Source organism: Onychostoma macrolepis, chromosome 04 (assembly GCF_012432095.1).
Source record: "Onychostoma macrolepis isolate SWU-2019 chromosome 04, ASM1243209v1, whole genome shotgun sequence".
In the NCBI taxonomy this organism is placed as follows: Eukaryota; Metazoa; Chordata; class Actinopteri; order Cypriniformes; family Cyprinidae; genus Onychostoma; species Onychostoma macrolepis.
In genome coordinates, this window is record NC_081158.1 from 12114362 (window position 1) to 12137420 (window position 23059).

At 36.0% G+C, this 23059-nt stretch overlaps 1 protein-coding gene across 3 annotated transcripts; it reads right to left on the reverse strand.

Annotated features, from left to right (window-relative positions):
* Nucleotides 1-1433: 1433 nt before the first annotated feature.
* Nucleotides 1434-14676, reverse strand: LOC131539409 (gastrula zinc finger protein XlCGF8.2DB-like). 3 transcript variants are annotated; one of them, XM_058773991.1, is made up of 3 exons: nucleotides 14603-14676; nucleotides 13920-14071; nucleotides 1434-5304 (listed from the first exon to the last, which is right to left on the reverse strand). In XM_058773991.1, exons 2-3 carry the CDS (start codon nucleotides 14002-14004, stop codon nucleotides 4373-4375), a joined length of 1017 nt encoding a protein of 338 aa, XP_058629974.1. In that variant the 5' UTR covers nucleotides 14005-14071; nucleotides 14603-14676; the 3' UTR covers nucleotides 1434-4372. The 3 variants fall into 3 exon arrangements, with proteins under 3 accessions (XP_058629974.1, XP_058629975.1, XP_058629973.1); XM_058773992.1 differs by lacking the exon at nucleotides 14603-14676 and adding an exon at nucleotides 14442-14462; XM_058773990.1 differs by lacking the exon at nucleotides 14603-14676 and adding an exon at nucleotides 14207-14422.
* Between the last annotated feature and the right edge of the window lie 8383 nt (nucleotides 14677-23059).

A 23059-nucleotide genomic window follows, 5' to 3' on the forward strand; every position in this document is an offset into this window, starting at 1 on the left:
CAAGATATATCTGTACTGCATTTAACATATTTTTCTTTTAGGTGTTATGAGAAACCCATTCACTGTGCACCCAAGCTACAACTTTTGGGCTCCATGGATTGGTGTTGATTCCAGGACATCAAACATCGTCTTCAATACAGTGTGCAAAAATTCATTTTTCACAAGACTCAACTGAAGATGATGTATCACTTACAGAAGAAAGGCTTGCTGATGAACTGCTTAACCTTTGGGTATGGTTTGTTATACAAAACTACTTTTTTTTAACTTTGAGAGGTCTTGTGCAATAAGTCGTTTCACTTTTTTGGTCTAGAGTGAAGAAATAAGGGCCCTTTGCAAGGGATGTGGAGTAGACCACAAAGGGTCTAAGATGGATTTAATCATTCGCTTAAAAGACAGGATGTCAAATAGAGTCACCTTCAACAAGGTTTTTGAAAAAGTCTGGTGCACCTGGTGAGTTAGACTGTACAGTGTTTTTTTTTTTCCTACGCCATCAGTTTTCCAAGCTTTTCTCAGTATTATTTATGAGAACGGACTCTTATGATCCAGTCACTGCGTTGTTATTCAATTCTCATGAAAGAGCTTCCACGCTGTCCGTTCATTTCTGTAACCATGACCGTAACAATATTTAATAAAACTCTTGTGCACAAATTACATGAGTTTCTGATTCTGCCTTGTAAATTAATGTCCCTTTACGATTCCGATCTTGCTACATGCTCTAATGCATTAGTAGGCAACTGTAAGAAGGTTGTTTTCTGTGGCCACAAAAATATCCTTTCTTAGAGTTGATATGAAATTATACTAAATGTTCGCTGGACGAACAGCTTGATTGATGGCAATTTAATGCTGCTACAGTTACTACTGGCAGCCAGTATAAGTAATTGTAATTAATCATAATTATTTATAAACATTCCCTTTTGAGCTAATTTACTAAAACAGCATACTTTTTTGTGATTACAGCGTACCTTTACAGTACCTCCATGTAGGTATAAGGGAACAATATGCAAAGTCTGGGGAATGAAGGGGTAACAATCTGGAAAATTACTAATTATTTATACTGTTTGTATTTTGAAACTAAGGGGTACCCATTCTAATATTACATGGTATGTATGACCTATTATACTAAACAACCAGGGTTGGGGAGTAACGGAATACATGTAAGGGTGTTATGTACTAATCTAGTAACTGTAATCCGTTACAGTTACATTTTGTAAAAAGTGGGAATACTATCAGGATTACATTTGTTACATTTAAAATTGTTACATTAGTATTTTGATCATACAGTACTCATCATACAGTAGTTCCTGGTTCTGTAGACACGTTGACTCATGTGAGCCACCTGCTGGAGCATGCGCAAATAACACCCATCTACAATTATTCTCCTCAAACGAGGGATGAGATGCTGCTACAGTTAAGTAATTACGATACTTCCTGCAGGGAAAAACGTTTTCATGTCTGGAAATTTCAGTTATTTTGTCATCAAAAAGGATAAAGGAAATAATATAGTTGTACATTGTAAGCTATGCATGAAGACACTTGCTTTAACAAAGGCTACTCAAGTCAAGTCAAGTCAAGTTGAGCTTTATTGTCATTCCGCTACATGCGGGGGCATACAGTGGAACGAAATGTCGTGCCTCACAGGACCACGGTGCTACATAAATACAGGCATACAACAATGGAGTAAGACAATATAAACCTATACACAACTATCCTACTGATAGATTTTGACTATAAATATAAATATACTATCTATAAAAAAAGTACCTATACAAACTAAAAAATACAAACTATACAAATGCTTCAGATAAGTACTGTACATGTGCAACTCTTGTACTCAACCAACTTGTATGGAAATCATCATGTTAGCTAAACTTTAGTGTTTGTTAGTGATTTAAAATTCCATGGTGTGCATGACTGCAGTTGTGTGTAAGTTTTCTAGCGGAAAATGAGCTGGAAAATGTAGAAATTAACAGTGCCCAAGAGTCCCCACATCCCGGATCAGTCAATGAAATAAAGAAAGATCATAGCATTTCACATACATTTCGACATGTAGACTTATTTTAAAATAGACTAATATGTATATGGTGTACATTTTTATTGTTGTGTATGAAGTATATTTATTTTTACTTGTACATGCTAAAGAAAAAAAAAGAAAAGAAAAAAAAAAATTGTAATACTAAACTGTATAGCCACTAGATGTCTGCATAGCCTTTTATATATAATACAGGCTATATATACACGGGCTGTAATATCTAGATGGTGAAACAAGACACGATTTTTAATAGTTTCAAATAGTTTTTACTATAGATTTTATTCGTTTTAATTTTAAAGTCAGAAATAAAAGTACTTGCTTTTTTGACTTTATTTACATATGTAACCTGAAGTAATCCAAAAGTAATCAGATTACGTTACTTTTATATTGTGGTACTTGGTTTACGTTACTGAATACTTTTTTTAATGAAGTAATTTGTAACTGTAATGGAATACATTTTAAAAGTAACCCTCCCAACCCTGTAAACAACAATCTTACATTTGCAAGCAATTTAGCACAGTGTACCTTTTAATAGTACAAAAAAAAAAAATAAAAAAAAACCTGGGTTCTTCTTTCAATCCAAACGCTAGGTTGAGACTAATGGGTAAGAAAGCTGGGTTGATTTGACAATTTGGGGTGATAATCATAAAAGCTAAGTAACCCGCCGATGCTATAGGAATGTGGACGTGAAAGAGAGCGTTCACATTGCTCGAGTTCAGACACAAACGGTCCTGTGTGTGCCGATATCAGTATTAGAGGCTGCCATTTTTTCGGAAATCCCACGGGATGGTAAACAAAATCGCTACGAATCACGTGATTGGGACGGGACATGAAAAAATGTCAGCAGGAGTGGGCTTGACCAGGAATAGTAATGATACCCAACTTTATACACAAATATACCTTTTATATAAATAGACAGGGCAACTAGAATTGAGTTCAGAATTAAAATATACACTTTATAGATTCTTTATGCTCTCCTCCTGTTTGCTGTGGCTGGTTAAGTGAATGACCCAGTCCGTGAGGGATAGATTGTTAACGGCTGGTCTATGTGGTAATACACTCGGGCAGGACATCCAAACACTCACCTATCATTCATCAACCTCAAATATGGCTTTTCATCTGAAAGATGTATGTAGTAGCAAAATATGATGTTAACCTAGAGAAATGTGCGCTACTGAAGTGTTTGTGTGGAAGCTGTAGAGTGGAATCTGAATAGCGCGCTCGCTGCAGGACAGGCGCCGGTGAGCTCACTTGCTCTTAAAATCTCCGTAATTTTTGATCATACAGATAAAAGTAGCCTAATATATCTTTCGAATCTGTAAAGACTTCTGTAAAGTAATTAAAGCAAACAGGATGCGCTTTCTGCCGTCTAGGTCTCTGTGAACTTGAGCGAGAAACTTTGAAACTCCGTCTATGAAAATATATCTAAAGAGAGTGAAATGTCTACTTTCAAATGAAAAAATTCAAATAGAAAACGTGTGTTAGCATGGATGATTTACATGAAATTTAATGTGTGTGCAATACACACTGTGCATTGTTTAAGCTTGCTTTCAGATTTTTATTCAACTAAGGTGGGCACGCTGTGATCTGTACTGTATTTTTACTGTACAAAAAACAACAACACTGGAGTGGGAGGGAATGGGAGTCATTCTTCCGGGATTGGAACGGGACGGGATTTTCCCCCAGTTTTTTTGTGGGATTGGGACGGGACGAGATTTTTTTTTGTGGGAGTGGGACGGGAAAGGTTTGAAAATCCACTCCCGTGTCACCCTCTAATCTGTATTTGCAGTGCTTATGACAGTGACTGAATTAATCATAAATGGCAATTTCCATAACACTGGGACGTTTTATCTGAAAAAGCATTTGCAGCTATTTTACTCTGATAGGAAGTAGAAAGTTAATCTATAAAATGTTAATTGAATATTTATTGCATATATAAAAATGACAAAAATAATTTAGAAAAGCACATTGCTTTAAAAAAAAATCCAACAATACCAATAACATTAAGAAAGTAAAGATTAAATATAAACAACCCCTGAAACGCACATATTAAAAGATTATGACAGCTGCTTAAAAATCAGTTACCATGACAATCTCCAGTCAATCAAAAACAGGTTTGCCTTTTCAAGCATCTCATCTGTTTGTGCTTCAAATATTTAAAACCCCTGCAAAAGTCGTTGAAAGTGAATTTAATGCTATTACAGTCTTTTCAAGGACCCACAGGTACCCTACATTCTATCTATTTGATATATGAAACTCACACTGAAGTTACGTGAAAAGGCCTCTCTGTGGTGTCAACTCTAATGCGGGTATATTTTCTGTCTGAAACTCTTTCCACATTGTTCACGTTAAAGGTTTCTCTCCAGTGTGAATTCTCATGTGAGTCTTGAGGTTTGCTTTTCTTGTGAAAGTCTTTCCACAGTGATTACACATAAAAGGCTCCTGTCCGATGTGAGTTATTACGTGGCTCTTCAAGTGTTTACTGTTTGTGAACGTACTTCCACACTGAAGGCATATAAAACAGCTCTCTCTTGAGTGCATATCCATGTGCTTACTAAGGCCTCCCTTACGTACAAAACATTTTCCACACTGATCACATGCGAAAGGCTTCTCTCCAGTGTGAATTCTCATGTGAGCCGTAAGATTTCCTTTTTGGTTCACACTTTTTCCACACAGTTTGCAGGTGAAAGGCTTCTCTCCAGTGTGAATTCTTATGTGAGTATAAAAGGTTGCTTTATGAGGGAAACTCTTTCCACACTGACTACATACAAACGGCTTCTCTCCAGTGTGAATTCTCATGTGAATCCTAAGGCTTTCTTTTCGTGGGAAACTCTTTCCACACTGATCACATGTGAATGGCTTCTCTCCAGTGTGAATTCTCATGTGAATCCTAAGATTATCTTCTCGTGGGAAACTCTTTCCACACTGTTGGCAGGTGTAAGGCTTCTCTCCAGTGTGAATTTTCATGTGAATCCTAAGATTATATTTTCTTGGGAAACTCTTTCCACACTGTTGGCAGGTGTAAGGCTTCTCTCCAGTGTGAATTCTCATATGACTTTTAATGTTTTCTTTTTTGTTTAAACTCTTTCCACATTGTTGGCAGGTGAAATGACTTCTAGATCTAGTCTTCTGAGCTTTTTTTTGAGAGGAAGTCTTTTCAGTCTGTGAAAAACAAAAAGATTTTTCTCCAGTTATGAAATCATGATGTTTTTCATGCAGATCTTTCTCTTCCATTTCATTCAGATCTTGACTCTCCTCTTTCAGCGCCATCAGGCCTAAGGCAAAAAAGACAAATACATGTTAAGCCCAGTTTAATGGTATAAATCAATGGACATCAAAACATTTAGACATTTAAAACATCAAAACCAACAATACAGCTATAAGCTGAGATGACGGCTCAAGCGCTACGGGTCATTGTCACAAATGGGGGGCACATGCATTAAAGTGAGTAAATAAAGAAGGACTATTTCAAAGTTTGTTGTATGTGCTACACTTCCTACTGCCAGTTGGTGGCAACTGGACCCTCAATAGGTACATACATACCACATGACAATTCCTATTTCAAAGTCTGTTGTACAAGACACAGTTTCTGATGCCAGCTGGTGACGCTGTGACCATGGCTTACAATAATCACATCCACGTGATCAGCCTCTTTGACCAGTCAGACAGCTCAACTTCAATTCCCATTTTTTACTATAAATTTACCAACATATCAAACATAAAAAACCCATCATCTTCAAATATCTTGGCATTGTGGTGACCAAGTTTGATGACGATCACATGGATCCCCTAGAGGGAGTGCATACACTATTTACAAAATCCATTTACAAACGTCCATTGGGTGAAGCTAATAACTGTAATGTAGAAAGTTGTCCGTCTTGATAAGAGCAGTATATGTAGATTTTGGTGACTATAGGTAACACTGACCTCAGTACTTCAATTAGAGGTCTGCGCGGGACTGTTTTTTAAGTCCCGCTCCCGCGAGGTTATATCCCGCACCCACCCGCTCACGCGATATATTCACTCTTTGTTCACCCGCTGTCCTGCTTTGAATAATTTTCTTCCCGACCCGACCGTTCCCGCTAAATTTAGATCTCGTTTCCAGAATCACACATTTAAATTTCCTCTACTGAAAGAAAGAGAGATAGTCTAACAAATAAAAGTGTCTGCACAAAATTGTAGGCTATTTGTTATTTTATTCGTCTTGTCAAGAGTCTTTTATTGACAGCAAAATGTCTTAAGACACAAAATTCGTTTAACATTTTGCTTTCACACTTGTGAAAAAAAGTGTCACAGAGAAAATAAAAATGTACAAAAATAGTATTCCTTATTTTTATTCGTCTTTTCAGGATACAATTCGTTTAACCTTTACAACACAATAGGAACAAGTGTCGCAGAGGGAAAAAAAAAATGTAGGTTGTGCAAAAATGGCTTCTTATAATTTTATTCGTCTTGTCAAAATACTAAATTCGTATAACATCTTGCTGTAAACGCAGTCCCATTGGTTGACAATCATATAAACATTCACTGCGCTATGCATGCAGTTTGCTGACAATTCTGGAATTTTGGTCAAATACATGCTTATTTCACAGCTTATTAGTGGTGCAACGGATCACAAAATTCACGGTTCGGATCATACTACGGATTTTGAGTCACGGATCGGATCATTTTTCGGATCAGCAAAAAAAATAAAAAAGTTTGCTTTTCATTTATTACTAAAAGCTTACTTTAAGTACTTCTATACCCCAGCAGAAACTACTAGCTTAACTACTAAAGTCAGTAATACAACAAGAACAATTGCACAAATTCCAAGCATAGATGTACAGCCTACAGCATAAAATTATAGGCTATAATACAATAATGCTTACTTCATAAGTTAAATACAGATTGATCTTTGTTAAAGTTGTGGTGTTGTTTGATTAGCAGACAAGACAGAAGTAGGTATTTCTAGGCTACAGTCTCTTTAAGACTAAATACACGGACCTAAATACTGACACACATTCGGTTTTTTCTTAGTCAGCTGTACACTTTAACTTAAGACATGGACATAACCTACTGTGTTTACCAAAATACTTGCCAAAATGGGTATTTTCATATAATTTTGTGTGTATGTATCCATCCGTTGTCTGAAACGTGGTTTCTGAATCGCGCCACTCTCTCTCTCTGCGCGCTTCCGGGTGTGTGCGGCAGCGGCTGAGCACAGAAAACGGCGCGTGAGTCCCGATTTGATTTCACCTTCATTTGAATGGTCTGAAATTGCTTGAATGTGTAAATTGGTAAACATGTGCAAATCATAACTTTCAGTCTATACTAGTTAAATTTAACTGTTAATCCGCGAATCACATGCGTGCCGAACCGTGGGGACTGGTCCGTACGGATCACGGATCATCTACAATCCGTTGCGCCCCTACAGTTTATAAAACATACAATATGCTTTAAATGATCGTTCATACAGTGGTGTGAAAAAGTGTTGGCCCCCTTCCTGATTTTTACATTTTTTGCATGTTTGTCACACTTTAATGTTTCAGATCATCAAACTAATTTAAATATTAAATCAAAGATAACACAAGTAAACACAACATGCAGTTTTTAAGTGAAGTTTTTTATTATGACGGGAAAACAAAATCCAAACCCACATGGCCCTGTGTGAAAAAGTGCTTGCCCCCTCCTATTAAATCATGAAAGAACTGTGATTAACCACATTATTTTAGAAAGCTGAGTTAAATTTCACTAGCCAAACCCAGGCCTGATTACTGCCAGACCTGCTGAATCAAGAAACCACTTAAATAGAACCTGTCTGACAAAGTGAAGCATGTTTAAAGAGCAACACATCATTCTGCGATCTTAAGAAATTCATAAACAGATGAGAAACAAAATAGTTTACATGTATCAGTCTGGAAAGGGTTATTAAAGCCATTTCTAAGGCTTTGGGACTCCAGCAAACCATGGTCAGAGCCATTATCCACAAATGGAGAAAACAAGGAACAGTGGTGAACCTTCGCAGGAGTGGCTGGCGTACCAAAATTACTCCAAGAGCACAAAGACGACTCATCCAGGAGGTCATAAAAGAACCCAGAACAACATCTAAAGAACTGCAGGCCTCACTTGCCTCAATTAAGGTCAGTGTTCATGATTCAACAATAAGAAAGAGTCTGGGCAAAAACAGCATCCATGGGAGAGTTCCAAGGCAAAAGCCATTGCTGACCAAAAAGAACACAAAGGCTCGTCTCACATTTGCCAAAAAAATCTTGATTATCCCCAAGACTTTTGGGCAAATATTCTGTGGACTGATGCGACAAAAGTTGAACTTTTTGGAAGGTGTGTGTCCCATTACATCTGGCGTAAAACCAACACAGCATTTCATAAAAAGAACATCATACCAACAGTCAAACATGGTGGTGATAGTGTGATGGTCTGAGGCTGCTTTGCAGCTTCAGAACCTGGATGACTTGCCATAATTGATGGAACCATGAATTCTGCACTCTATCAGAAAATCCTGAAGAAGAATGTCCGGCCATCTGTTCGTGACCTCAAGCTGAAGCGAACTTGGGTTATGCAGCAGGACAATGATTCCAAACACAGCAGCAAGTCCAACTCTGAATGTCTCAAGAAAAACAAAATTAAGGTTTTGGAGTGGCCAAATCAAAGTCTGGACTTAAATCCAATTGAAATGCTGTGGCATGACCTTAAAATCCATTCATGCTTAAAAACCCTCCAATGTGGCTGAATTAAAACAATTCTGCAAAGATGAGTGGGCCAAAATTCCTCCACAGCGATGTGAAAGACTCATTGCCAGTTATCGCAAACGCTTGATTGCAGTTGTTGCTGCAAAGGGTGGCACAACCAGTTATTAGGTTTAGGGGGCAAGCACTTTTTCACACAGGGCCATGTGGGTTTGGATTTTGTTTCCCTTCATAATAAAAAACTTAATTTAAAAACTGCATGTTGTGTTTACTTGTGTTATCTTTGATTAATATTTACATTTGTTTGATGATCTGAAACATTAAAGTGTGACAAACATGCAAAAAATTAAAAAATCAGGAAGGGGGCCAACACTTTTTCACACCACTGTATATAGCCTGTAAATACACTACTTTAGTGACAAGACAAAGGGATGTAGTTGTTGTGAGAACAGCACTGACAGCAGCAATGGTTGTCCCTTCCAACATGTTTAAAGTTTATGACCTGCCCAATTCAGAAACTCTGGTATCAAAATTATTTCCGAATTTCCCAGTAGTAAATACAACTTGAGAGGCCGTTCACGTCCAATTAGGAAACTCGCATTTATAAAAATTCCGATAGCACGTGAAAGCAGTATTAGACAATTCCTACACCTAATGGCTCACAACTCTGATGTGCATACAAAATTTCATGAAATTTTAATGTCCAAAGCCTCAAATTCTTATTGTTGGACAAAGCTAATAATTGTTGATGTAAAATCTGTTTGGGTCATTGAGAACAATACAAGTTTTATAAAAAGAAATGTACAAATATGTACAGTCATGGCCAAAAATAATAGCAGCCTTGATAAATATGATCAAAGAAGGCTGTGAAAATTAATCCGCATTGTTAATCCTTTTGATGTTTTATTAAAAAATTCACAAAAATCTAACCTTTTATTGGATAATAAGAATTTAAAATGTGGGAAATATCATAATAAAATAAATGTTTTTCTCAAATACACGTTGGACACAATTATTGGCACCCCCTAGAAATTTTTATGAGTAAAATATCTCTGAACTACGTTCCCATTCATATTCACAATTTTGAGCACTCCAGGGTGATTATGAACATGAAATGTTCTGTTTCACAGAAATATTAATAGGAGGGAAAACAAAGCCTAAATTCCTTTAATCATCCATCACAATGAGAAAAATCAAAGAATATATTTCTGATGTGCAGCAAAAGATAATTGAGCTTCAAAAATTAGTGAAGTGGATTTAAAAAGAGCTAGAGCAGTGAAAATTTCCATCATCAGCGCAATAATTAAGAATTTCCAATCAACACATAATATTACGGAACTGCCTGGAAGATGACTTGTGTCTACTGTATATCTTCCTAAAGCACGGTGAGAAGGAGAGTTTGAGTGGCTAAAGACTCTTCAAGGACCACAGCTGGAGAATTGCAGAAAATAGTTGAGTCTCGGGGTCAGAAAACCTTTAAAAAAAATTGTCAAACAGCACCTACATCTCCGCATGTTTTTTCGGGAGGGTTTCAAGAAATATTCTCCTAGCTCATCCAAAAACAAACTCCAGCATATTCAGTTATCAGACACGACTGGAACTTCAAATGGGACTGGCTTCTATGGTCAGATGAAACTAAAAAATGAGCTTTTCAGCAGCAAACTCTCGAGATGGGTTTGGTGAACACCGGGATAAAAAGTACCCCATGTGTACAATGAAATATACTGCTGTTTTTTTGATGTTGTGGGCCTATATTTCTGCTGGAGGTCCTGGACATCTTGTTTAGACACATGGCATCATGGATTCTATCAAATACCAACAGATAAAAAAAAATCAATAAGTGACTGACTCTGTTAGAAATCTTATAATGGGCCATGTTTGGATCTTCCAACCATACAATAATCCAAACACAAACCTCAAAAACAACACAAAAATGGGTCACTGAGCACAAAACCAAGCTTCTGCTATGGCCATTCCAGTCCTCTGACCTGAACCCTATAGAAAATGAGTGGAGTGAACTGAAGAGAAGAAGCACCGTGATGGAGCTGCGAATCTAAAGAGTTTGGAGTGATTCTGGATGAAGTGCTGAACATTTAGAGCTGTTAAACTGGCAAATGAAGGTTTTAAAAAGTATTGAATAAAAGGGTGCTGTTAATTGTGGCCAATGAGTATTTGTTACGTGTTTGCCCTTCTAGTTTCCTGTTTGCCCTTATTTGGTTTTGTTCCGGTTCTTGTCATTAGTTAATCATCGTTTATTATCCCCACCTGTTTTGGATTAATCATCTCGTTTACTCCTTTGTTTCCTGTTCTTTATAAGCACTCAGTTTCGTTGCAGTCTTGGTCCGATCTCAGTTACGTCAAAGTGTGTATTTTCTGATCTCCTGAGTTTTCTATTAAATGTTACTTCTTACGAAAATCTCCTGTTGTCTCCAGCGCATTACTGCCTTAACACACCGTTACAGTATTAGAGAAAAACATTTATTTCATAATGATTACCCCCCTCCCATTTTAAATTCTTATTATCCAATGAAAGGTTAGATTTTTGTGAATTTTTTAAATAAAAGACCAAAAGGATTAACAATGCAGATTCATTTTCATAGCCTTCTTCTCTACCAAGGTTGCCGATATTTTTGGCCATGACTGTATGATATATTCAGCAACGGTGAAGTACTGTGTTGTGTACAAAAATGCACTAAGTTTGTAAACATGTAATGGGCCTCAAAAGCTGCCAAAAACATAATAATAATCCTTAAAAGAACAGTAGGGCTCTGAGACCTATGGGTAAAAATGATTCAGAAGAAGTAGAGCACTCATCATCACGGGTTTTGTCTGTATTATTTGTGTCCCCTTCAAAAATTGCTCTGAAATTTACGCCTCTGATTTAAGGGGAAAGTAATGGACAAATAACTTTTTTTTCTTTTAGTTAATAATTTTAGCTGAGTCTCTGGATTACAGGTAAAATAATGTAAACAATGTTGAGATCCTTGCACAAACTGATCGTTTTGCTGTTTAAGACCTTGAACGAGCTGAGGATCCTCAAATGCAAACTATGTGTGTTTTGCTTCAAGAGAGCAATCATACAAACTTCCTTTTTATATTCTTCATTTATTCTTTCTTCTTTTATTCATTTATAATCATTTATCATTTAATCATTTTATTACTACATTTAATCATATAATCATTTATAATAATCATTATAGTCAATTTCAATGATTCATTAATTGATTATTCATTTATATTAGATTATTGTTGTTATATATATATATATATATATATATATATATATATATATATATATATATATATATATATATATATAAATTTTTTTTCATTGTTGTTTAGTCATATGACTGTTTGAAGGGTTTGTCTTCATGAATAAAGCCAGGCTCTCACTGTGCAATTTTTAAAAGTCCTTTAGGATTGTACTTGTCAGACTGTACGAACGTGATGATCATGTCACACTCAGTTGTCATTAATGTCAGACTGTACGACAGTCAAGACGAGTTAAAAATGGGTGCACGCAAGAAAACTTGTCCGGAGTTTTACATTATCTACCCATACACATCCAGTGACTGCGAACTGCATTGCACGCGGGACCAAAATGTTGGCTATATCATGAAAAGTATATGAATGGCAGCAATACCGGCATATTTAAGAAGAATAGTTTATGCAGCTCTACACACCCACATGAAAACAGCGGCGCAACCAGTGTTTATATAGAAAAGGCAACATATCAGATGAATTCCATGAGCGGAGGACGGGATCGGCGGAATTTATGACTGATAGAATAATTCTGTAGCATTAATTCTGCTCATAGCTTGTCTTGAAAAACGGAGACAATTTGACATTCATCGTAGGGGTAGTCACACTGCAGGACTGCGCCAAATCTTCTGACACTGCCAGAATTTCGTCAGAGGTCATTTTAGCCTAGGATTATAGGAATTTTTTAGGATTTTCAAAATTTGTCTCAGACGACCAAATCATGGCCTATATATTAGTTGTATGCTATATTAATGATAAAGCTCTAATATAAGTAATAAATAAGGTTAGCTTATATATTGCTCTAATATGGTTATTATATTTTATTGGCATAACAGTTATCTGTATAAATTATAAAACACTATTATGACAAGGTAATGTTTAATTTATTATATTAGCCTATATATATACACATTACATTTTATATTATCATCTCACACATCGGCATTTTCTATAATGTATGATATGACTTAATATATTAGCATCAAACAAACAATATAATTCTTATTCTCAAGGATTAAAGATTAAACGGAAAAAAACTAAAAATGATTGCAAAACCATCAATTAGGTGGTGATATGCAATAAGCATAAGGCCTACATGACCTTTGAACAGAAGAAGAAGAAAGAAGCATTATGGCGCGCTTATTCTTAGAGTCCGTTTCCATAGTGACTCGTCGATTTGTCGCTCTGAGAATGTCTCGAGTCTTAACCTGGAACATACTCTGAGTTGAATGAACTTACTCCCGGACGCATTTTTGGAACCACATACCTCGAGTAAGCAAGGTTTGGGGTTAATCAACCGAAAGTTCAGGGTTTATCTGACGGTAAGTTAACCATGCTTTCTGGAATACACCCCTGGAAGGAAGATCAGGTTGTTGATGTTTGATGTTTCTGAAGACAATCACCTATTGCACCTTTAAGCAGTTAATAAAGTGTATCATTGATATTAGGGCTGCGTCAACTAATCAATGAAATAAAAAAATAACGATCAACAATTAATATAATCACCATCAACTTTTTACTCATAGTTAAAAAATGTTTCCTGCTCTAAATCTCTCAATTAAAATGACCTGAATGAGATTTACACTAATGTTATTCTTTTTAAATGTTATTTTCTTTTTAAACTGCTCCTCCTTCCAGTCATAAAAATACAGACTTCACCTGCAAGTTGGTCTGTGTAAACTTTAAATGTACAAAGCAAAACAAATATAGACAGCATGCAGTAACTCGGAACAAGTTACAATGGTCCAAACATTTTATTATTTTGTTACTTGACTGATGTTTATTACGTATAACTTGGTTATTGCTTGATCAGCTTTTATTGAATGCGTGTCGTGTCAAATAAAACCATTTTCCAAAAAAAATACATTCTGGACATTTTAAAAAGGATCAAATGAGTGAGTTAAAAAAAAAAAATTGTGAGTTCAGCTTTGAGAATGAAAACCAACCTGTTTGTTCCTCAGTATCTTCATGTTTGACTCTGAATGCTTCTTCAATCTTCATGTCTTCACTCTCCTCTTTAATAAACACCATCTTTATAACAGTGTGTCAGGAGGATCTCAGTTGATTCACCAGTTTTTCTGTGTTTGTACACTTTGTCCTGTTTAAAATGTGAAATATAAACAGGAAAAAAAATAATTCCAAAATAAATCTATACAATTCTTTAAATAAAACTACATATATAATAAGTGCCTTTATATAATAAGTGTCATTATTGTAATGAGATAGATTACACCTTCATGAAAATAGAAAGTAGACTTTGTCACGAAAACATTTGAAGTTTGTTTGAGTTTGTTGTTTTGAGCAGCAGGTGTCGTCCGCGTGCGCTGATTCGCGCGTTTCGAATCACTGAATCATTTTACAATTGATTCAGTTCACCCCGAGTTTCGAAAAGATGCGTCTCTCCATCACTACTTGATTTATGTTTATGATAAACTGATTTAAGACATAGGTTGCGAAAGGAGACGCACCTTTTCTGTTGTTCATGCGCCTTACTCACACAAAATAACCTTCATTATCACTAGGGAAGCAGTGTCACATTCACTAATAATTCATTTCACAGTTTTATGCAATGCAATTCTCTAAATAAGTTGTATTGATTCAAACTCTTAAAATGATTAAAAGCACACACCTTTCTTCAGCCGAATCACAGACGCAGGAGCTCGGCGCAGGCTTATGACGTCATAACTACAGACCAAAATAAAAGTCTTGTCTACACGCTAAAATAATAGAATTTTACATTAGAAAACTAATATAAATAATAACGTATAGAATTAATTGGAGAGATGAACTTCACCGATAAAAGCCCAAAGCTATCAATACAGCCGAGCTTAGATATCTAGTTTATATCTAAACAACTGTGAAATGCTTTCAATACATGAGTAACTGACTGTGATTCTTAAGATAAACTCCAGTATCTTGGTCTTCAAATTACAGGACTACAAAGAACTTCTGAATATTTCAAACTCATAAAGAGTTTGTGAATCCAAATTAAATTGCAGAGAGATTTAACTATTTATTAACTGAAAATGTATTAACTGAAACTGAATCCTTATGACAAATTGTATTCATCTTACTCCATCTCAGTTTCTCCCCAGAACATAAAGACAATAAATCAAATTTCAGCTTTATTTCGTTAAAGTGGATTTCATTAAAGGTCCTTGACTGAAGAATACATGCTGAAAATTAACAAATTAAATTATGTTGTTTGAAATTTTTGCAGTATAATGGAATATGATTAATTGATTATTACCATTTCAGTTTCTTTAATTGGCAAAAAAACATGACAGCATATTCAGTTGTTTCCCTTACGAAAAAGAAGTTTACTTCAAGTTTATTTCATGAAGTATACTTAAGTAATGTTGAAGTATATTTTTAAGTATACTTCATGTAGTAAGTATACTAACATCTATGTACTATTAGTATACTTCTAAGTGTACTACTTGAATAGCGCTTGGGACTAAATTGGCCCACTTTTTAGTATATAAAAGTATACTTTTAAGTGTACTATAAGTGTAAATAGTGAACTTTAAGTGCACAACTAGTCCACAATTACGTTTTCCTTTGTACTGCAAGTGAACTTATGAGTATACTAGTAGTTTACTATTGTAATACTTGTAGTAAATGTTTAGTTTGTGAAAGTACACTTTGATGTATACTCTCAATAAACTACTAGTTTACTAGTTTTATACTGCAATTATACTAGTAGGTTACTACTTCTGTGCTGCAAGTATACATGCAAGTGTTCTGTTATTGTACTCTTAATTAACTAGTAGTTTACTGCAAGTGTAGTTGCAAGTGTTCTGTTAGTGTACTCTTAGTTAAGTAGTAGTAATAATTGTTTATTATTTTTGCACTTTAAGTACACTACAATGTTCCTGTGTACCTATTAATTGTTGTACTTGACACATACCTTTTAATTGTACTTTAAATTTGAATCTTATGGATGCTATCAGTGGACTACACAAAAAAATCACATACTCAGAATTACGAACATAAACTTTCTTTATAAATCCATTATTTCAAACAAATCTTTTGTACTGGATTCCACATAAACATAAAATAACAATGACAGTCAAATTTACACCCCAGTTCAAAAAAAGTGTAAACAATGTTTAAGGTAGGGTCATGCAAGAAATCAGTCCCTGCAGGAAACACAAAAAAAGAAATCTATTAATTATTCAAATATATGACAACAACAGTTCTATTCATATGGGTTTCTTTACAGTAGCTTGCTTGATGTAGCTTTCGTTGTTGCATTTTTTCCTTATGATGCACATCACATCTTGCATGGTGAGGGTCAGGGAACTTTGACAGAGCATGGTTTATGAATAAACAAACACACACACACACTCTCTCTCTCTCGGTTGTCCATCGAAATCCGATGACGACGTCCACTGTATTTCTCCTGCCTTGCTTCTGCTGTCTTCTGGTTGTCCTCTCCATCTCCAGCGTACGAACCCCATTTCTACACAGCTTTTGCCAGATGGTACGGTCAGCAGCAACATCCTCCAGGTCCTCGGGTCTGATCTTACGCTTCTTCGAAGGCGTTCTTCATCTGATTCTTATATTGCTTCTTTGGCCCCTAGCTGAACATCGACCATGATGTAGCTGGCCGTACAGCACTCTGCGGGGCAGTCGACATGGGGGCATCCTTATCTCGTGCCCCACCCACTGCAGCTGGCGCTGGGTGATCATGGCCTCAATACTTCTACAGTTGGTCTTTTTAAGTATTTCAGTGTGAGGTGCACAATCACGCCAGGTAACTCCCAGAATGCACTGAAGGCAGCTTATATGGAAGTGTTCTAGGGACAGGATGTGACGGCTGGTATATGGCGACCTTTATGGAGGGATGAAGATTCTTGTTGTGAAAGACTCTACGCCGAAGTCTCCCAAAGGCAACTGATGCCTGTTTAATGCGGCTCTGGATTTCGTTGTTGATGCCACAGTCCTCAGCGAGAAAACTCCCCAGATATTTAAAAGATGGCACTATTTAAAGCTGTTCATCCTCAACAGTGAAGGCAGGTAGTGTGGGTGGGACATTGGTAAAACCTGCATTGGTAAAACTCCATTGGCAAACCGTCTTGGTGGTGTTGACAGTCAGCCCCATCCTGCTGTAGGGGAGCGCGGGGAACAAACTAACGCGGGGGCAAGTTGAAACACAGACTTTTTATCCGGACGCACAAGTCAATTTCCACCTACTTCCGCCCACTGGTCCGTATGAGTGAGGAGATACGTGTGGAGAATTTTCAGAAGTTTCGACGGCGATTTCACAGAATTATTCGAAAAAGTGTGTTTTGGCACCATGTAAGTAAATTTTTCCATGTCGCTAATTTTTTGTTTAGTGAAGCATGTGTGCAGGTCACCAAAACCATTCATATATCATCATCTACCGCGTTTTCTTAGGTAAAAAATTGTACCATGCTAAAGCTTGTAGCTAGCTCGTAGCCAGTGCCAGCTAGGTAAGAGTCAGGAGACTACATGAGGGGTTAATTGTAACACAGTGTTACAACTAGGGCGACATAAAATAGGGATGCAAACCTGTCACTTTTGGTGAAAATAGCCATTTTAAATGCAAAATGGGCCATTAGTGTTAACAATATTGTATTTTGTCATCTTTCTTTGCATGTTGTCATCTTTTTAGTGGGTGACCATATTTTGTCTACCTCCTTTTATTGTCAATATAAAGCACATCATATTGAAGCGAATACAGTTTAGAACAATACAAAACTGAGCACAATCATAACATTAATTAATTAATTACACAAAATAAAAAGTAAATAAAATAAAAAGTAAAAAATTAAGATAAAAAAGTAAAATATAGGCTAAATAAAACAAAATCTCCCAACTTTGTTTTCACAGAATGAGGTCAAGAAAACGCACCACAGAGAGAGGTGTGTCTAGGAGCTGCTGATAGCTGCTGCCAGGGATGTTGAGAGTAGTGGCAGGTCAATCAGAGGGTGGCCAAAGCACTTGGCATCTGCCATGTCACCCTCCACCGTTTTATCAGCAAGACTAAAGAGCTGCGAGCAGCTGGTAGCAGCAGGTCACCAACTGTTGGCTACTCGCACCATAAACAGGTCTTCACAGGCACATCATTTGTGTACAGGTGGAGATGATGTTTTTTTATGTGATGAGTGTAGCGAGGAGAGGAAGAAGAAGAAGAAAAAGAAGACAGGGGGAAGGAGATGAAGGGTGGGGGAGGGAAAGTGAACAGCAGGCTACTTTACAAATGGTGACTGACCAAAGTCAAAGTTTTTGTTAGATTAGTTTTCTGTTCAGTTTTGGAGAGCTTTTGTCATTGTAATGACTGATAAATGCAAATTATATTAAAGCTTTTTTAAAGGTCCTCTTCATCTTTTATTTTCTAAAAATACCAATGTTTTGTTTACAGAGTGTCTGTTAGTATCATAGATGGATAAACAATCAGTCTTTAGATTAAATTGTACTGAATTAATTGTTTAAACAAATCTTTCCAGCATGCGTTACAACTAACACCCTGCCGTTACAACTTACCCCACCAGTGGGGTAAGTTGTAACATTTCACTCCTCCACTTCTGGTGAAATTGTAAAAGAATGGTAAGTTTTAGAAACAAACTTTCAGTGCTCATTTGTAGCAGAGATGTGTGCGTTGCTTGTGTAAAAAAAAAAAAAGATCTAACTCAAATATATCTTTAGATATCAACCCAAAAGCAAAATCTGTTAGGTTGTGCCCCGCTCTCCCCTACGCCCTAACCGCAATACAACACAGCATAAGCTAGCATAAACTAGGTTAAAGAGCACTGGTGCTAGGACACACCCCTGTGCGCACAAGGAAGGGCTTGGACTCTTGTCCACCTATGGACACCTGAGCAGTCATCCCATCATGGAACTGGTGGAGGATGTTAACAAATTTATTGGGACAGCCAAACCTGAGGAGTACATCCCATAAGAGCTCTCTTTGCACAGTGTCGAATGCTTTAGAGAGATCAACAGAGGCCATATACATGTCCTGATGTTGCTCCCGGCACTTTTCCTGAAGCTGCCGGGCTGTGAAGATCATGTCGATCGTGCTCCTATTCTTCCTAAATCCACACTGTGATTCAGGCAGCATTGACTCAGTGATGTTGTTAATGAGTCTCTGAAGCATTTTCATTCTGTGTATTGATATTTGTTTGTTCCTTCACCCCTTGAAAATGTCTTAAGTATTTTAATAATGTGATTTTAACATCGGCCTAAATATAGGCTACAGTATGTTCAGTGAAGGGGGCTTGATAAGTCAGTCTCTCCTCACCTTATACTTTCATGAGCTCTGAAATTCACCAAAAAAATCGGTTTTGCTGTACTTTTTTGCTAATCATCTGAACTCGGTAGAGTGCACACTATTGGGAATCTGTGTTGCAGATTTGCAGAAGAAACCTTTAGAGTATAGAAAGTCATTACAGTTAAAGACACAAGTTTCACAATGTATTTCAAATCTGAGAATGATGAAATTATTTTAAGATGATGCTGTGTATTTCTCATTTATTTATTTTAAGATGAGACTTTCTTTTTGGGCAAACCAAAGAAAATGTGAGGTATGAATTGAAACATCCAGTATGTTTCTGCTAACAGGTGCCGTAAGGGAAGAGTTTCCAAACACAACTTTTGCCTGCAGCACAAATGTAACAATGGGGGATTTGCAAATAAAACTATTTAATTAGTTAAATATTGAAGTAATACTTCAGTAATTTATTCCAATTGAATCCTCTGTTGACCTGTTATGATTAAATGTACAATACAACACACTGTATTTGAGTTCTACTTGAGTATAAAAATAGTGTAGATAAAAAGAAATGTTTTGAGTTGCAAATAATTATAATAATAATTAATAATGATGCAGTACTTTGTATAGTTATGAACTTTACCTTTTCAATAATTTAACCACACTTCAAATAGTGCTTTTCACAATGTATGGGTCAAATTATTGATTTTTCTTTTATGCCAAAAATCATTAGGATATTAAGTAAAGATCATGTTCCATGAAGATATTTCAATATTTAGATTTTACCCTCAGATTCCAAATTTTCATATTGTTGTATCTCGGCCAAATATTGTCCTATCCTAACAAACCATACATAAATGGAAAGCTTATTCATTCAGCTTTCAGGTGATATATATATATATATATATATATATATATATATATATATATATATATATATATATATATCTCAATTTTAAAAAAAATTACTCTTATGGCTGGTTTTGTGGTTCTTGGTCACATATAGAAAGTAGTTACAAAACTAAAGATATGTAAACAACATATAGTCATAGATTTGAAATGGTGAAAGAAATTTATGAACTTGATCAGGTGTATTACTTTAGTATATTCCCAGTGCACTCCAATGCACCTGTACCAACACACGTTTTTCCATTAATGGTTCTTTAATGTCCCGTACGAACAACAACAACGTTGCACTTGGAAATGTGGACCGCAGCCCTTTGGGCTGTCAAAACATTATGAATTATTAAACTAATTATTCAAATTATCCTGACCAGCCCTCAAAACTACACCAAAATTTAAAACATTTCATTTTACATTAACATTTGTGCAGTGCATTGAGAGTTGAAGCGTGCAGAGATGTTATGGATGGGTTTATTCCTTCCGCATGCACTTAAACATTAGCAGTACGTTCACATTCTTCCACCAACTAACGGAACTGTCTGTGTTTTATTGCATGTACAAGAATAAAACTAATGTTATGTCGGTTTATCCAATTGTTTCCTGCAGCGTTAATGACGGATCACGTTAGGTAAAAGGGAAGCAAAACATTCTGCAGATGATATTTAATGCTTCAAGTTTCATGCACTTATGTGTTCTGTACAGGCCGTTTCACGTTTATTTCCATGCACCGCTTACTGCAAAGCTTACAGTACTGTTAAAAGTTTTAGACACTAAAATAATAATAAATAGATTTTCTTTATCAATTAACTAAATTAAATCAACATTTGGTGTGAACATCATTTGTGTTTAAAGCACCCTCGGGGCACTTGTGCATAGTTTTTCAGGAGCTTTGCAGGTAGGTTTCTCGAAGCGTCTTGGAGACGTTACCACAGTTCTTCTGGATTTAGTCTGTCTCAGTTTGTTCTGTTTCTTCATGTCATTCCAGACAGACTGATGATGATCAGATCAGATCTCTGTGTGGAGGACTGGCTGTTGTCAGACTCCTTGTGCAAACAAAAATCTCACCGGATTATTACAATTAATGGCAAAATGAATGTTTGGAAATGCAAACTGACATTTCCTGCTGACACACTACAGCAAAAGATAAAACTAAACTAAATGACTTAAAACCATTTTTTAGCTGGTGAAAATACTAGTGTTGTAATCATTTTGGTCACCTACACACACACATATACATACATACACACACCCTTATTAGAGTAGACAAGGTTAAAAAAAATAAAAACGTACTAGTTGTACGTCAATTAATGATTTCTAGGATTCCGTGGTTGTGAGTCTGAAGACCTTTCCTCCGTTCTTGTATATTGAAGGGGGAAGTACAGTGGGCAGGACTTTGAAAGCACTCTCCCTTTAGCATCTAAACCATAAGAATAATAGATTACGAAACTTCTCATAATCTAAACACCACATTGAAACACTTTTTCCTGTGAAAATTTCTTCATCCCTTTAGCTACATCTGTGCTCCTGTACATGTAGTGTCATGAATATGCAAATTAATCCACACCCCTTTTCAACCACTGCAAGTTAAATTGAGGTATGCGGTAGAATTCAGGGATGTTTAAAGTGGATATTCAGTGTTCAGTGACAAGGACAGCATCATTTGAATACCCACATGTCCCACTAAACAGCTAGTATTGGGCAATCTTCCCCATTTTCAGATCATCATAAATCATGAGCCTAAGACATTGGCAATAGGGGATACTACCATGCGCATGTGGTTGCAGGCAAGACAGAGACCCTGAGTGTCCATAATCAGATACTTTCCTACTATATGGATTAAATCATTTTGTATATAACTGATTTATTCATTAATGTGTAATATGTTATATATTTTAAACAAATTATGAGCTCTAAAAGATTTTCAGAATTTTTACAACTCTTTTGCTTTAGACCATCTACAAATGTTAAATCTTAAAAAAAGGTTACTACTGCATCTTTCTGAAAGAAAAAAAAATGCAGCAATTGATATATAGTTTATTTATAGTTATTTTCAAAGCTTCAGTGTTCTGTCATTATAGAAGAACTTCATTATAGTTTATTTCTAACGAATAAGTTCTCGTCAAAAAAACTAACCAAAAAAAAAAATAAAAATTCCTTTTAATTTCCACACAGGAGAGACTTATATAACAGAAATATAACCCTATCAGCCAAAATGAGTTGAAAAATATCTGCAAAAATCCAATATCATGCATCCCTAAATTTAACCATTTCAAATTTCTTCAAACAAAACCATATCAAAATATTTTATGCATTTTCTTTTTTCTGTTCCTTTTATGTAAAGCTGGCCGAACTTACATAGCCACTGTCTGTAAGTATCCTTTAAACTTGGGAATTCATACACCAATGCCATTGCAAGCCCTTTCTTGATGTCTGAGGATGGCCTGTTGAGTGGACAAACAGCAGTTGATGGAAAATGAAGCAATATGGTAGTCTATTGCAAAGGCCAGTGTGATTTAAGTAGTGGTGGGCATAGATAAATTTTTTTAATCTAGATTAATCTCACTGTAATCTTGGAATTAATCTAGATTAATCTAGATTAAAATGGCTCATTTGAATTCTGCCAAGTAGATCAGAATAAGTTCACTACTAGTAGTAAACAACTAGCAGTCATCAAGAATTTAATATTGATAATAACATTGAATGTTCTGGAGATGTTGTTCGTGTATTTATGTCCTCATTTAGTGAGACGACAGACGTTAATATCACCGCAAGCGTCACGCGGTCTTCTGTATGAGTAGTGAACAAACCCGTGCGTCTGTGCCATACATTAACACAGAGACACACAGAAGTCATATTTAAATAGACGTTTTGCGGCTTAATATTTACAAATAGGAGTGGGAGTGTGCTCACTTGTGTGCGCCACGCTTGTTTGTTTGTTTGTGT

Bases quoted from the DNA above. Each gene is read 5' to 3' on its own strand.
- LOC131539409 (XM_058773991.1), bottom strand. From the start codon at position 14,004: ATGGTGTTTATTAAAGAGGAGAGTGAAGACATGAAGATTGAAGAAGCA. The intron at 5,305-13,919 runs GTTGGTTTTCAT...TTTTTGCCTTAG, and splicing joins AGATACTGAGGAACAAACAG to GCCTGATGGCGCTGAAAGAG.